This window comes from Gossypium hirsutum, chromosome D09, assembly GCF_007990345.1.
Source record: "Gossypium hirsutum isolate 1008001.06 chromosome D09, Gossypium_hirsutum_v2.1, whole genome shotgun sequence".
In the NCBI taxonomy this organism is placed as follows: domain Eukaryota; kingdom Viridiplantae; phylum Streptophyta; class Magnoliopsida; order Malvales; family Malvaceae; genus Gossypium; species Gossypium hirsutum.
The window spans coordinates 33,840,160-33,855,571 of record NC_053445.1 but is presented as its reverse complement, the minus strand read 5'-3'; the positions used below and the strand labels follow the sequence as shown (position 1 = coordinate 33,855,571).

The following is a 15,412-nucleotide window of genomic DNA, read 5'->3' as shown; positions in this document are numbered from 1 at the left end:
ATGATAGTTTACGATCTAATTACATATCCCAAATTTATTAAAACCTAAAATTACATCCAATCTAATTTTAGGAATCAAAATATTAACAAAATTACTTTATCATATATGTAATTAAATACAATCATTTACATACATAACCCAAAACATACATATAATTAAAAGAATGTCACACCTTATCAAAATTAACCAAACATAAATAAGAGAGAAAATTCAGTATCAATTTATATTATAAACGTAACACAACCTGATTTTGATTCTAGTTATTGAAAAAAATAAGGTTAAGAAAACGACTTTGATACTTGGTGAGAAAAAGCATTTATTTGTGAATGCACCCATTTCTCTAACTTCATCATTTTCATTCATCTATGTTCATTTGATCCTACATACAATTCATTTTTGGTTTTAACAAGCTAGCAAAGGGATCGATTAAATATATATAATTAAGGCTCAAATAATTTATAATTAAGTTCTAGCTTTTCGCTTATTAATTATGAACTTATTTAGTCACGAAACCATTCCACTATAGTATTGTGACTGAGCTCTCCCTAATTACATATCATTACGAAAACTACTTAATAAGTGTTAGTCTAATGACTTTTTCATAAGTGTGTTATCCTCATAGGATATCCTTAATCTCTTTGGAATAAATTCATTCTCCCAATATGAATCTATTTTATCTCATGTTAACCATTACATTTTCCTTCATGAAAAGTTAATTACTATCAAATAGTAATCGAGTCATTTGTTGTAAAGACAAACGACCTGCGATCACGTTTACTTTTTATCTATCATGTAATGTTAATGAGATGATATATTTACCTATTAGTTGAGCTATGAATTTCATTATTGTAAATAATACTGCATACTGTGGAAGTCAGATAACCAATGAACCAATATTTACTTTCATTTTATTTTGCGTGCAAAAAATATTAAGAACAATATATAAAGAATATTAATGTAATTAATGGATATTTTATTAAACCAATTTATTAAAAAATATAAATAAATTTAGACAAAAAATACTGTAGGAAAGGCACTAAATCTCAACACTTGGTTGAGGTAATTGAGTGATGTATCATTAGACTCAAGTGAGGCATATGTTAGTGTAACTTTTTCATTATGCTTGAAGGAGGGTTAGACCTAGAATATGTATCAGTTGGCTAAACTCACCACAACGGAGAGGTGTTCCAAAGGCGACCGCAATGAAAGTGTTTTCAGTTGCACCCAATTTTTTTCCATAACGCACTGGCCTTGGATTGCATCCAAACAGGCATTTTCTTGCTAAAAAAAAAATTCAATAGATAAAGGGAAATGGAAAGTAGGGAAGATAATTATGATATTTATAATATTAAATTATTATTAAGTGTAATTATTTAATTGTAAAGTAAATTCAAAGTTAAAATTAGTTTATAATATTCAGCTAGAGCGAGTTACATCAGGTTGATGTTAGGTTAAGAAAAAATTCTTGGCCCAAGATAATTATCAAAACAATTTAAAATATATGATAATAAATTTTATATTAATATTTTCTCTAGCATAATTATATTTAGAAAACAATAATAGTATATAAAATTAATAAAAAATAAAAATTATTATTTTATTTTGATACAAATATTTAAAAGAATCACGACGTGTTGGACTGAGTTAAGTCAGGCCAAAGTCAAGCATAATTTTGATTTTTTTTTCAGGTTGGGTTCAGAGCGGTAAATTAATATTTAATTTTGAGTCGGGTTCAGAACGCATAAATTAATATTTGTTTTTCGGTTGAGTCTGGATCAAAGTTATGTTGAAAATATATTGAGTTGTGATCGGAACAAGCAAAAAACTGTCTCACTTTACCGGTTGTCATCTCTAAACTTGACTAACTTATGGGTAAAAGTAGTTCCTTGTACTAAGTAGCTTCAGTTCAACGCGAAACTTATAATTAGCAGTGCAATTAGAATTAGGTTGAATTTTATATTTCACCGTTGATGTAGTGATAAGATATATAGAAAGATAATTTAATTCAAATATTAAAAATAATATTATTAAAAAGAGAAAATATGATTGTGATGTAAAATAGCTTAATTATAAAAGAAAAAAAAAGATTTCAAACAAATTTTATCTTTAAAGTTATATATTTATGAATAAAAATGAAATTAAAATGGTAATGGAAATAAAAAGAAAAAGAAAAAAGAAAAAAAGAAAATGGTTGATGTTATTATAAAATGAAGACGTCGAATATTGGATGATCTTATCGTTTCCGACAGTTCTGAAAGTCAGCGGCAGAAACGATGTGCTGACTCAGTTCACCCTCACTTCCTCACCGTTTATTAATTTAGCCTCTAAATTATATTATATTAATTTTATATTTAACTTTTATTCTCACTTTGATTAAATTATTTTATATTTTATATTTAATTATTTTCCCATAATTGTTTAAATTAGATTAAATCGATGGGTTAAACTAATTTAATTAAAAATTAATTAGGATATTAATTTAAAAGGAGAGATTAAATTGATTAATTTGAAAATCGAGTTAAAAAATTCATTAAATTAATTTTTTTAATTTTTATTTAATCAAACAAGACGAATTGATCAGATTGTTCAATTGGTAGCATAATGTCAAATTTAACCCTCAACGTTTACATATTTTATCAATTTGATCATTAATTTTTAATGAAAATGCTGACTAAAACATTAATTTTTAGCGATGTTAATCCAAGTGTACTTTATACTAATATGATACTATTTATCTTATATGTCATATTAACAAATAATTAAAAAGTTATGAAATATTTAAAAAATAAAAAAATATATAAAAAGTTCATAAAAGTTAAAAAGAATAGCATAAGGTACATATAGATTGTTATGCATATGTTTTTAAAATTTTAGTTTGTATTTCTATTAGAAAAACAACCATCTGAGTTTTTTTTAAAGTTGATGGTCAGATTCGACTATTTTTAAAAGGTTAAGAGTCAAATTTAATTAAATAATAAAATTGATAAAAGATATAAAAAAATAATTTAATATTAAATAAGAAATAAATGTAATATTACGCCATTTGCGAGTGAAGAAGAAGAAGAATTTGGTGAGGAGTTGGAATCGTGAGTTTTAAGGCATCACCGACTATCGTTTCAATCAAATAAGAAAAATGCATAATTAAATATTCACAACTAAACTCCTAAGTCATTGTTTATATTATCTTTAATACTCCAGATTTAATTATAATGTTTTTCCGTCTTTGACATAAATTTTATTGGTGTAATAATTAATTTAGCTATCATAATTTATACATTTTATAAATTTGTCACGATGTATTTTTGTTAATTTGTTGAGGCGAAATGTGTAAATGTTGAAGTTGAACTTTTTAGAATCAAGACCAAATTAACAAAATATGTAAACACCAGGAGCTAAATTTGTTACTATTCTAATCGAAATTATACGCAATTGATGAAAGATATTAACACCATAATTACTCACTTTCAAAATTTACAGGGACCAAATCACAGTGCTCAATTTTTTGATAGGTACTAATTTGCTCAAATTTGAAAGTGGGAGGGATTGGAGAGGTCTTTTTACCCAAAAGAGCTAAAACGGATTAAAATTAGATCACTAAAGTTCCAAGAAGGGCAAAGTGAAATTAGACCATTTAACAGAAACCCACTCAATCTCCTTCCTACTTCCAACAGTAAAGAAAATTGGGTACATATACCGAAGATCTTGTCGAGAAAAAACGTGTAACCAAATCATACATCTATTGACATAGGATAAGGTTTCCACGTCATCATCTCTCTCCCTCAACATTATATATATATCGTCACCTTACTCGGTGTTCCTCATATTGATTATTCGTTCAGATCTGTGTATTCAGTAAAGGAAATATGTTGGCAATATTCAGCAAAGGGTTAGTGAATCCACCCCAAGAGCTGCAGAGTCCAGCTTCACTCACTTCATCAATGAAGCCTAAGCTTCCCTTTGAAATCCTTAATGGTTTTGTCTCTTCAAATCCCACCAACGCTTTTTCAATGCGGTTTGGATCTTCGGCTTCTTTGGCTTATGTTCCACCCCACAATCCTTCCTCCACTTATAAAAGGTAATCATATTCTCATTAAATTATGGTTTTGATCCCTTGCTTATATTTTTAATAGGTGCGAAGTTAGAAAAAAAATTTAAATTTAAATCGAGTTATATTATTTTAATAATCTATATTTTTAATTTTTTAAAAAATAATAAATTATTAAAAAATTCAAAATATAATTTTATTAAAGAAATAAACATGAAATTTCTCATTTAAGGACCATGGCCTGTCAACCCCTAAGTTCGCCCTTGGGGTTCAACCTTTGCATGTGCAAAGTTAGAAATTTTGTATTAAAAGAAGTTTTTAGGTGGGGTTAAAATTAAATTTTTACGTTAGAAAGGATTTTGATTAAATTTAGTATAACTTTTATGGAGGGATCTAATATGAAAGGGATCAAATTATTAGGGGATCTAGGATTCACTAATGACATTATAACAATAATAGAGGGATCAAATTATCGTAAATTAAAGTATAAAAATTAAATCTTATATTTGAGTATAATAGAGGGACTAAACTATAGTTTAACCTAAATACTTCAACAATACATTAAAAAGAAAAAAGGAAACCCTTTTTCTTTTGTTTAATGTTTTATGACTGAAATTGCAGGTTGTTTAGTGGAGTGGATGAAATGCATTGCATATTCATGGGTAATTTGAACAATCTATGTAGCCTCTTAAGGCAATATGGTCTATCAAGGGGCACCAATGAAGCAATGTTCATCATTGAGGCATATAGGACCCTTAGAGACCGTGGTCCATACCCACCACATCAAGTCCTCAACCACATTGAAGGTAGCTATGGGTTCGTCATCTACGATGCCAAAGCTCGAACAGTATTTGCTGCAGTGGTAAAGAGTTAACTCGAAATTAAAATTCGAAGTTACTTCAATTGGTTCATTCATATTCGCTTCTCGTATCTCGGGTTTAATTTTATGTTTATTTAATGTGATGTAGAGTGCAGATGGAGGGGTTGAACTCTTTTGGGGAGTTGCAGCTGATGGATCTGTGGCTGTTTCAGATGATTTAAAGGTTATAAAAGAAAGCTGTGCCAAATCGTTTGCACCATTTCCTGCTGGTATGTGTTTTTTTGTTAAAATATGCTTTGTAGTCCTTGTACTTACATAAAATTTAACATTTAGTTCTTATATTTAAAATGTTAAAAGGAATTAAGTCCTCCTCCTACTTTTTTTTCTATTTAAAAATCTCAGCCCATTCGTTAAAATTGTAAGTATTTTCTATCAAAATTTATCAACTTGAAATTTTGATTAGGCTGATATATGTTTGATCGGAAATAAACATAGTAAGTTGATAAATTTTATCAGAAACTACCAACTACGATAATGATTAGATTAGGATTTTTTATGAAAAAGTAAAATGATTGAATTTTTAGTTTTTAAAATATAAAGATTAAATCTCAAATTTTATTATTCTTTTTAGGTTTAATTGTGAATTTAGCCCTTATATTATGTTAAAATTTGATATTTAATCACTCTACTCTAATTCAGCTTGATTTTTTTTTTTTAAATGTAGGATGTATGTTCTATAGTGAGCAAGGATTGATGAGTTTTGAGCATCCAAAGAGCCAAATGAAGGCAATGCCTAGAATTGATAGTGAAGGAGTGATGTGTGGAGCTAATTTCATGGCCGATGTTCAGTCGAGAATAAGCGGAAGTAGTGGTGGTGGCAGCGGCCGCGGCATGCCACGAGTCGGCAGTGAAGCTAATTGGGCGCTGCGAGGCTCGAAAGCTTGATTGATAAGATATATACTAACAAGATTGGGATATGATATGCATCCCCACGGAATTTATTCCTTATGATTTTTAATGATTATTGTGTTTTCCTTTGGCTTTATTACTCTTGTTTATGAATTTTATCACTTTAAAATTTAGAAAGAAATGTTCGATAGATAAAAAGGCTAAATGACTTTTTTTCACCCTCGAACTATATAAAAATTTTATTTTAGCCCTTCAAAATTTTTTCCATACCTTTTTTGACCCTCAAATTATAGTCTTTGGTCAAAAAGATGGAAAAAAATTAACTTTTTTGCTAACTTACTAACATGGCATCTTAGTGCTCACGTGGCATTTGTGATAAAAATTATAAAATCTATAAAAAATTAAATTAAGTTTTTTTTGGTTAAAAAGAACAATACTAAGTGATTACATCGAAACAATCAAACTCGTGTAAAAGCAGTACTCTCGAACTGCAAAACCCGTTGTACTAAACTTTATTGGTGGATCTATAAATATCAATAAATTCGATGTACCATTATTTTCGTACTTAACCGTTTTATTAGCAATCACATTTTGAGATCTTGGAGTATGACAATGTCTTATCTTCCAAGTTCGTATGAAAATGCAATTAATTAAACGTAATTGTACCAGACTACTACTGGCAACTCTAGCAAAGTCTCAACTAGAAGTGCATTATTGTATTCTAGTTTTAATTGCCTGAATCCTTTCTCTCATGCTATGCGCAATCTTTCAAGTATGATACGCGTTTCAACTCGAAAAGTTGTTTTCCTACCAACCGCTATTGAAAACCCATACAACCATCACGTATCAGCATCTTTAAACACGCTTCCCACCGAAGTACAATTGCTAAAGTACGGCACAACTCCATCCGTGTTAGTTTAACCCACCCTTTCTTTGGTGGTGACCACCATATAGCCGACACCATAGGATTCAGTTGAGGCCAGATTGAATCCAACAGTGGTCATTCAGGGGTACATGCAATGAAAAGTAGGCTGACTAGTCTTTTATATTGGAAGGGTTTAACCAATGATGTTAAGAGATGGTGAGAGAATGTTTCACATGTCAGAGGTGTAAATCAGAAAAGGTTGCTTCCACAGGACTGTTGCAGCCTCTGCCCTTAGAGAGGGCTTCGTTATCAATTTTTATGTACTTCATAGAAGGACTCTCTTGTTCAAGAGGTAAGAGTGTTATTTTTGTGGTGGTTGATCGCCTTACTAAGTATGGTTATTTTTTTGCCCTAGCACACCCCTTTATTGTTGTTGCTGTAGCTCAAGAATTCATGGACAATATCTATAAATTACACGGTATGCGAGATTCACTGAAGTCTTGAATAGATGCCTTGAAGGATATTTGAGATGTATGTCTGGGGAGAGGCCACAAGACTGGGAGAGTTGGCTTCCATTGGCTGAGTGGTGGTACAACTCCACCTTCCACTCACCCATTATGAGGCATTGTACGACCAAGCTCCCTCTCATCACATGCCATGTTTGGTTGGGGCATCCCTGGTAGCTATTGTGGATAGAAGTCTACAACAACGTGAGGCCGCGAGGAAACTAATACAATTTCACTTGAGAGGGCTCAGGACAGAATGAAACAAGAAGCAGATAAGCATAGGACAGAGAAAGTCCTTTCCGCGATTCTTCTTCTTTTTATACATTTATTTTTATTTTTTGAAAATTAATTGATTAGTGACGTGACGTGGTGCTGATTGTGTGGGTTGAAATGCCACACCATAAGTTACAAAAAGATGAAAAAAGAATTTAAAGGCTAAATAGTTTTTTTTCATAGTTCAAGAGTGAAAATAAACTCATTATGCCTAAATAAAATGCAAGATCTACAATTTCAAAATAACTCTGAAACATTTATCAATTTTGAAAAAATAAAACATACAACATAAACATGTAGAATTGTATTGTAGGTGGTGAAAATGCCATAGTTGCCTCTGTATTAGAAATAGGATCGCAACTTTTTCCCCTTACTAAAAATTTAGATAAATTAATCTTTATACGAGTCAATTATTTCTTCTGTCAAAAATTTCATTCTATGTATCACAGCCCTGTTGTTTAATTTAGTCCCTCCACATCAACAGTTTCATCTATTTATTCTATTAAAAATACTACTCATTTTGCTTGAATTAGTCCTTTCGTGTCAACATGACGCACATTATTTAATTATTGCATCAGTCATGTCAGCACTTAACAATAAAAATAGACTCTTTGATCTTGCATGCAATAAATAATTTATCTATTTTCTAAGTAGAGAGAACAAAATATAATCCAATTACTTCAGCGTATTAATAAAAATAAACAACCAACGCGGAGAATCAAATTCATCTAAAAATTAATGGTATCTTGCATTCAGGGTCTCCACTACCAGTGGGTCTCTGATTTATTCCAGTCAATAAAACCATACACATAGCCTGTTGTCCCCTAATTACATTACAGTAACTGTGTTTCATATCCATACAAACACCATTCAAATCTTAGACACGGCACACTATCACATATGGCTCCGGAGGAAGTCCAGAATTAGCTCGTTCACGAGCTCGGGTGATTGCTCTTGAACAAAGTGGGTTCCTTCAGGCAAATATATTATATCCAAATCAGGTACAAGTTCTTTTGCCTTCCCAAACTTTATGTATTCTTCCATCCCAGGAAATTTCAAGACATAATCTTTGCAACCCATTATCAGTAATGCCGGAACTTTAACTATTGGATCTGTTATCCCAAAGTCTTCATCGAATGACCTACAACAAGCATAAACCTGAACTAAGACACAACTAGTTTACAGAAACTTGCAATCGTAGTGTGGTTAATACTTATAAGCGTTGCATTCTACACAACTCTATACGCTGATGGTATGGTCGACCTGCTGCTGCTATGACCTACAAAAAGCATAAATCGAAACTAAAACTTGACTAGTTTGAAACTTGCAATCGTAGTGTGGTTAATACTTAAAAGCATTGCATTCTACATGACTCTATATAGGCTGATGGTATGGTCGAACTGCTGCTATTTCATATCCATAATGACAAAAGGACCATGAAATGCTCGGAATATATCACTGGTTTTTGTTAGGAATAACGCCATACCTATATGGAACTTGTAATGCAGTCTTGAATCCGGATTTCTCATATAAAGCTCCGTATGTTGCGAGATCTTCCTCGGTGAACCAAGGTGGAAGAGGAACAGAAGCATCCACCATATCCATGACCTCCTGTTTTTCATCTGCGATTGGTATTTCACTTCTCGAGAACAGTATGTAGATGTTCCTCACAACGGTTTTAGCATCGAATCGTCCGAAATCAGCCTCCGCTCGTCCTGGTTCCTGCAGGAAATCCAAACCAAATAAAAACAGTACATTTCAACAATAAGTAATCCAAAACATACATTCCATCTTGAAATGTAGAAGCCCTCCGTGAGAGACTCTCGATACTTCCGAGGTTCCAAAGGAACATGTGGGACACCCAATGTTACAACACACGACACTCGATGGGGATGAAGCAGAGTTAACAGATAAGCAGGTCTGACCCCAAAATCCTTTGCAACAACGAAAACCTACGCACATAAACATAGAACAAAGCAACGAAAGGTAAAGAACCAATGATGCACATTTTCACTCAAGCAAACAACAGCAACATGGTGTGCATATACAAGTTTATAAACCCTAACTCATTCGAACCTTATTAATTCCCAGGTGATCTAAGATAGCAACAAGGTCGGCAACGAGGTCGGCAAAGGTTGTCTTTTCGGGTTCGGGTGGTATGTCGGATAGTCCGTAACCTCTGTAATCGGGTGCAAGGGTACGGAACCCAGCATTGGCTAAAGCTACCATTTGGTATCGCCATGAATACCATATCTCAGGGAATCCATGTAAGAAGAGTACCACGTTAGAACCTGAAGATGAAATTAGAAAACCCAAAATTATTCGATTAAAATAAGTCGATGAATATGGTAAGAGAAGTGGAGAAAAATCAAATCGAAGTGGAACCCATTTTTTTACCTTCACCGAGATCTGCAACGTGAAATTTTAGACCTCGTACAGTGATGAAGTTGTGCTGGATTTGATCCATTGTTATGTGCTAAGCTTCGTTTTTTTTGTTATGTTTTTCTTTGTTAGTTAAGCAGTGAAGCTTCGTTGAAAAAATAGGAAACCAGATAGGTTTGGACCCAAAGGGATTACGTTTCAGGCCCATGAGTAAGGTTCTAATAATGGTGAAATACATTAGTTAGAGATTATGAGTCCATTTTTATTTTGGTCTCTAAATTAAAACGTTATAATTTAGTCACTAATATTTTTAAATTAATCTTCGATTTTTATATTTTTTATTAATTTTATCTTAATCATAAATAAAATTATAAAAAAATTTAGATTATTTTTAAAAATTTATAAAATTATAAAAATTAAAAATTAAATAAAAGTAGACAAAAATTAAAAAATGGAGAAATTGAGAGAAAATTGAAATTCTTTTTATATTATTTGTATAAAAAAGATCCAATATTCATTATTTAAAAAACATAGAAAAATAAAAACACTAAGCAAAATTTTTTTTTTGTTTTTTATCACTTTTTTTTAACATAGCTTTTTCATTACAAGAAAAAAAAAATAACATAAATTGTTTTTACAATTTGGGTTTTGAAAAATAATTTAAATGAATTTAAAAAGAAAAATTTTGTGGTACATTTTATATTTTTTTTGACTAAAATAAGGGATCAAGTTCAATTTCACAAGCTTCTATAGTATAAATTCTGGATGTTCTTCAAGGGTCTGGAACTCAACTTGACAATATTACTACTTTGGTTTCAAAAAACACTAAGGAAGCATGTAATGATTTTTTTTTGTTTCGTTTTTTATTATTTGTTATTGAATTTTATTGAATGATAATTTTATTTATTTCCTACACATATTAGTCATTCAAAAACAACATATTCGAGATTTTATATTTCTAGAATTTTTATGTATAATTTTTCTATTTTTTAAAAAATAATTTTTATATAAAATAAGAGTTAAATGGATAGGAAATATAAGATTCAAGGACTAAAATTGTTATTGTACCATATAAAAAAGGGTCATGTAACATAGAAACAAATTTTAAAATATTAGTGAACAAATTGTAATATTTTTAGTTAAGTGATAAAAATAAAATTTATCCATAATTAAATGATTAATGGTGTAATTTACCCATATTTTATATGAATAATATAAAAATTAAACCTGTGGAAAAATCGGACAAAGATTTCGTAAAGTCGGCTTTGAAGCCAATAGAAAAGATAATACTAAATAGTTACATCGAGTTAGGCTAATTACAAAATTGAAGATCAAATTCATGATTTTTTTTGGTGAATTATAAAAGGAGGGCAAAGCACTAAAAGCAATGCAATTAGCGCGACTCGGACTCAAGTCACACCTGGGACAATAAATACCCTAGCCATCAGACCAACACACAAGGTTTAAATCCATGATATTTTTAGTCATCGTCGGTCCAATTGGTTAATTCATTTGATTGGACCACAAAATTTAAATAACACGTTTTTATTACTAAATAAGTTTGATAAATATTTAATTAAAAATGATTTCATAGAAATTATAATTTAATAGAAGTTGTGGTGATTACACGTTCAAAAATAATTAGAATTTAACTTACAACTATTAATTAAAAAAGTTGTGCTAATTTTATTTATAAAAAATAGAGTTATTATTTGAATAGAATTCAAAGCATATCAATTATTATTTAGTTACTATTAGAGTTAATTATGTTAATTAGTTATTGCTTTGAATAAAATTGCATTAATTATGTAAAGTAAAATTACATTGTAGGTTTAATATGTTAAAAATGCTTGATTTATTATTTAAAAAATTTATATTATAATATTTGAATAAATTAAAATATTTTAATTATATTATTGAATCAATGGAGAGGTGATGGAATCCGAGGCTACGGTGGGGTTTCATTCCGGACCTGTGTGGGTCAGTGCTGGGGAGGAACAGAGGGTATAGGGTTAATAAAAATTAAATTTTATTGGGAAAATTTTATACAAGTCTAGTCTTTTCTAACCACAATGCCACGTGGAAAATTTAGATCAAGGTAGGAAAATGATAGAGGAACAAAAATACGGGTATTGAAAATTGTATGGGAATTCTTTTTGCGATTATCCCAATCTATAAGAACTAATAACAAAATTTCATTGTCTCTGCACCAAGCATTCTGCATCTCCCATCTCAATCTCCCCACCAACTTGCAATTCACTTCCCTTTTGAAACAACATTTCGATTTGTTCCAATGATTTCCCTTTCGTTTCCGGCACGCACGTGTGGACGAACACGACGGATAGAGCCGAAATCACCGAGAACAGGAAGAACGTCCCTCCCACCGTGATGGCACGAGACAACGTTAGGAACGACATGCAAATGTCGCCACTACTGACCCTACTACCCACCGCTCCAAGACCGGATGCTTGAGCTCGAAGCCGTAGAGGGAATATCTCGGACGAAACCACCCAACATATCGGTCCAATCCCGACCGAGAAGAAAGCTACATTCGAGCAAACGAAGAGGATAGCGAGTCCGATCCCGAACCGTTGGTCCCCGAGAAATGTCAAAGTGAAGCTCAAACAAAATAAGCTGATTGTCATCCCTATTGTGCTTATATAAAGCAAAGGTTTTCTACCTAATTTGTCAATGAGAAATACTGCAACGAAAATGAACATTGTTTTAGTGAACCCAACAGCAACTGTTGCTGCAAGAAGTTCGGAGTTCCCTTTTATGCCAGCATCTTTAAAGATTGTCGGACTATAATACACGGTCGCGTCGATACCCGAGATCTGTTGGAAGCATTGGATTCCACAACCGGTGATCAACATGCGTTTAATGGCGGGACTCGGGTTTAATATCTCGAGCCATACGGCTTTCTCTTTGTACTTATCCGCATTCGTCTACTTCTTTTGTATTATCATATGTCTTCAAAAGCACGGTCCTTGCTTCCTCGATTCGGTTTTGCATCACGAGCCATCGAGGGGATTCAGGGATTATGAACAAGGCGAATCCAAGGAAAACCGAGGGAGCGATCCCCACACCGAGCATGATTCGCCAATTTGAATGTACCGGAAGCCCCGAAAATACGTAATTCGAGATGTATCCGAGGAGAATCCCTAGGTTGATAAAGATCTCAGGGAAGGAAGTAAGGGAACCTCGAGCGATGGAAGGGGATATCTCGGCAATGTATACCGGGGCGATCATGATGCCGAAACCGATCCCGGTTCCAGCTAAGAGTCTACCTATCATGAGTACTTGATAAGATGGTGCCAAGGCCATAATAGCTGCACCTGACTGAAAAACAATGCAGGCTAAGGCTATGGTCCATTTCCTACCAATGGTGTCTGATATTTTGCCACCAGCTAAACTACCCAAAAGTGAAAGAATGCTTAAAATTCCGACAAGGATTTCTTGTTGGGTCTCTGTTATCTTTAAATCTTGTTGGATGAATATAATTGCTCCACTCATAACACCCACATCTGTCAACAAGGTTACAACATATAATCATATATATAAGTAGATAATATGTTTTTTGTTCAAAGAAAATAGGAAAAGGGTTGCATATATGTAGGATATTTGAATTCGGGTGTAGCGTTGGATACGAGTATGTGATTAGTTTTGTAAAGATTTTTAGAGGATTATATTGATATTTTCAAATATCGATATCAATGTATATACTTGAGATACGAGTGTTAGAGTTGGAAGAGTATGAAACTCTACAAAAGGCCCTTCTATTTTGAATTTTTTCAGATTTAGTTTATCAATCCAGTCTAGGATTGAAGTCAGAAAATTACTTTATGAGATCGTAGATGAATCATAAGTCTGAAGTTTACCACTTTCGGGGGCCAAGTAGCTACCCTTTTGATCTACTCCTACCCTTTTCTGAAGGTATATTTTCAGTTCATAGGCTATTTTTTTTTTTAAAAATGTATACAATTTGATATTTTCTACACAATCAGACAAAATTACACGCAAGTAGAAAAGGATAAAAATTATAATATTTGTCCAATTTGACAGAATTAAAAGAAAAAAAAGTTTACTTTTAAGATCGAAAATACACATTTTAGCAGTGAGGTTAGATTAACAAATAATAATATAGAATTTGATGAAAATCAAGAAGAAAACAAGAACCATCAACCACTGCATTCATCTAAGTTTGGATGGGCGATAGCAATGAGATTAGATAGTGTAGTGTGAGACAAAAAGTAAACTAATCGTCCATCCAAATTTACCCTTAATCAAATATTTAAAAAATAACTGGATTTCTCTAATTAAACAGATAAAACCAAGAGAACAATTTTAAATCAAATTAAAAAAATAAATGTTGCAAAAAGAAATTGAGAGAGAGAGAGAAATGGTGAAGACACAAACCGTAGCCAAGAAGCACAGAATTGAGAGAGGCAAAAATGGCGCAAGCCACAACATATTTCCTCATATCGTCCCTTATATTTTGAACATTTACAATATCATCCTCGTCTTTTGCCGTTTTTGGTTGCAGCTTATTATTATTATTATCTGTAAGCATAATTTCCTCTTCTGCTGCATATGTTTCAATTCTCTCGTACTTGTTGCTGTCGTTCCCATTTTCCTGCACTCCTATTGAATTAGTCAATTTTCCAAACATTGTATAATCTTATATGTATAGTTTATCTCCCAATTTTACTATATTTTCAACAAATGAATATTTTATTAGCATTTCTTTTTATAAATTATTCTGCTTTTATTTTGAAGGAAAAAGAAAAAAAGAATAGAGAGGAAGACATAAGAGAAAAACTATCTTCGCCTTTTTTTTTTGTTTCTGAAATAAATAAAAAGATGAAGATTTTTTTGGTACTTATCTATTTTTATTTAGGTTAAAATAAGCTATAGGTCCCTGTTCACTTTACAAATTTAGAATTTAATCCTTATCCTTTTATTTCTAGGAATTTAGACCTTCTACTTTTCAAATTTTGTTAAATTCAGGTTTATTACAACATTATTTTTTAGTTACATTGCTACCAAGTGAGTATTTTTTTTTTATTTCAAAATGTCACATAGGTGTTTACAATTGAATCTAATTTTTAAAATCTAAAAAGTGGAGAGACTAAATTCCTAAAAATAAAAGTATAAGAACTAAATTATAAATTTGTAAAGTGCACAGGAATCTATAGTATATTTTAGCCTTTTTATGTATTTATGGATATTGTCATATTTTTTAGGTTCCGACAGGACCAAGCAAAGATACGGGATTTTTTTAAACTAACTCAAAAAAATTAATTAATTATATAAATGAATTATTTTTTTGATAAAATACTTAAATAATCTAAAATTTAAAGTAAAAGTTGGTGGAACCAAATTGTTTGGCATCACCAACATGTCAGTAATTGGGATAAAAAATCAATTTTTTAGTGGAGTTATATAAAATGGCGCCACTTGTATAAATACTAGGAAAATATTATAAATTTTGAAAAAATAAGGGAGCTTTAAACAAATTTTCCTTTTTTTTGGAGCTAAATAATTTTGGCCACTTCCAACGCACCTTTTGTCCTTTTTCTGGTTTATTTATTATTTGTTTTATAATATTTTTT

The 15,412-nt window shown here is 31.4% G+C and overlaps 2 protein-coding genes and 1 pseudogene across 2 annotated transcripts; 1 reads left to right on the top strand and 2 right to left on the bottom strand.

The window, feature by feature from the left end:
- Nucleotides 1-3,609: 3,609 nt before the first annotated feature.
- LOC107891788 (stem-specific protein TSJT1) lies at nucleotides 3,610-5,992 on the top strand. Its single transcript, XM_016816698.2, has 4 exons — nucleotides 3,610-4,075; nucleotides 4,667-4,907; nucleotides 5,014-5,134; nucleotides 5,590-5,992. Exons 1-4 carry the CDS (start codon nucleotides 3,864-3,866, stop codon nucleotides 5,808-5,810), a joined length of 795 nt encoding a protein of 264 aa, XP_016672187.2. The 5' UTR covers nucleotides 3,610-3,863; the 3' UTR covers nucleotides 5,811-5,992.
- Nucleotides 5,993-8,141: 2,149 nt separating this feature from the next.
- Nucleotides 8,142-9,995, bottom strand: LOC107891787 (epoxide hydrolase A). The gene is made up of 5 exons (XM_016816697.2): nucleotides 9,816-9,995; nucleotides 9,495-9,709; nucleotides 9,203-9,370; nucleotides 8,905-9,140; nucleotides 8,142-8,559 (listed from the first exon to the last, which is right to left on the bottom strand). The coding sequence occupies exons 1-5, from the start codon at nucleotides 9,883-9,885 to the stop codon at nucleotides 8,313-8,315; spliced, it is 936 nt and encodes a 311-aa protein (XP_016672186.1). The 5' UTR covers nucleotides 9,886-9,995; the 3' UTR covers nucleotides 8,142-8,312.
- Nucleotides 9,996-11,893: 1,898 nt separating this feature from the next.
- Nucleotides 11,894-13,676, bottom strand: LOC121220822 (probable polyol transporter 4; annotated as a pseudogene).
- Between the last annotated feature and the right edge of the window lie 1,736 nt (nucleotides 13,677-15,412).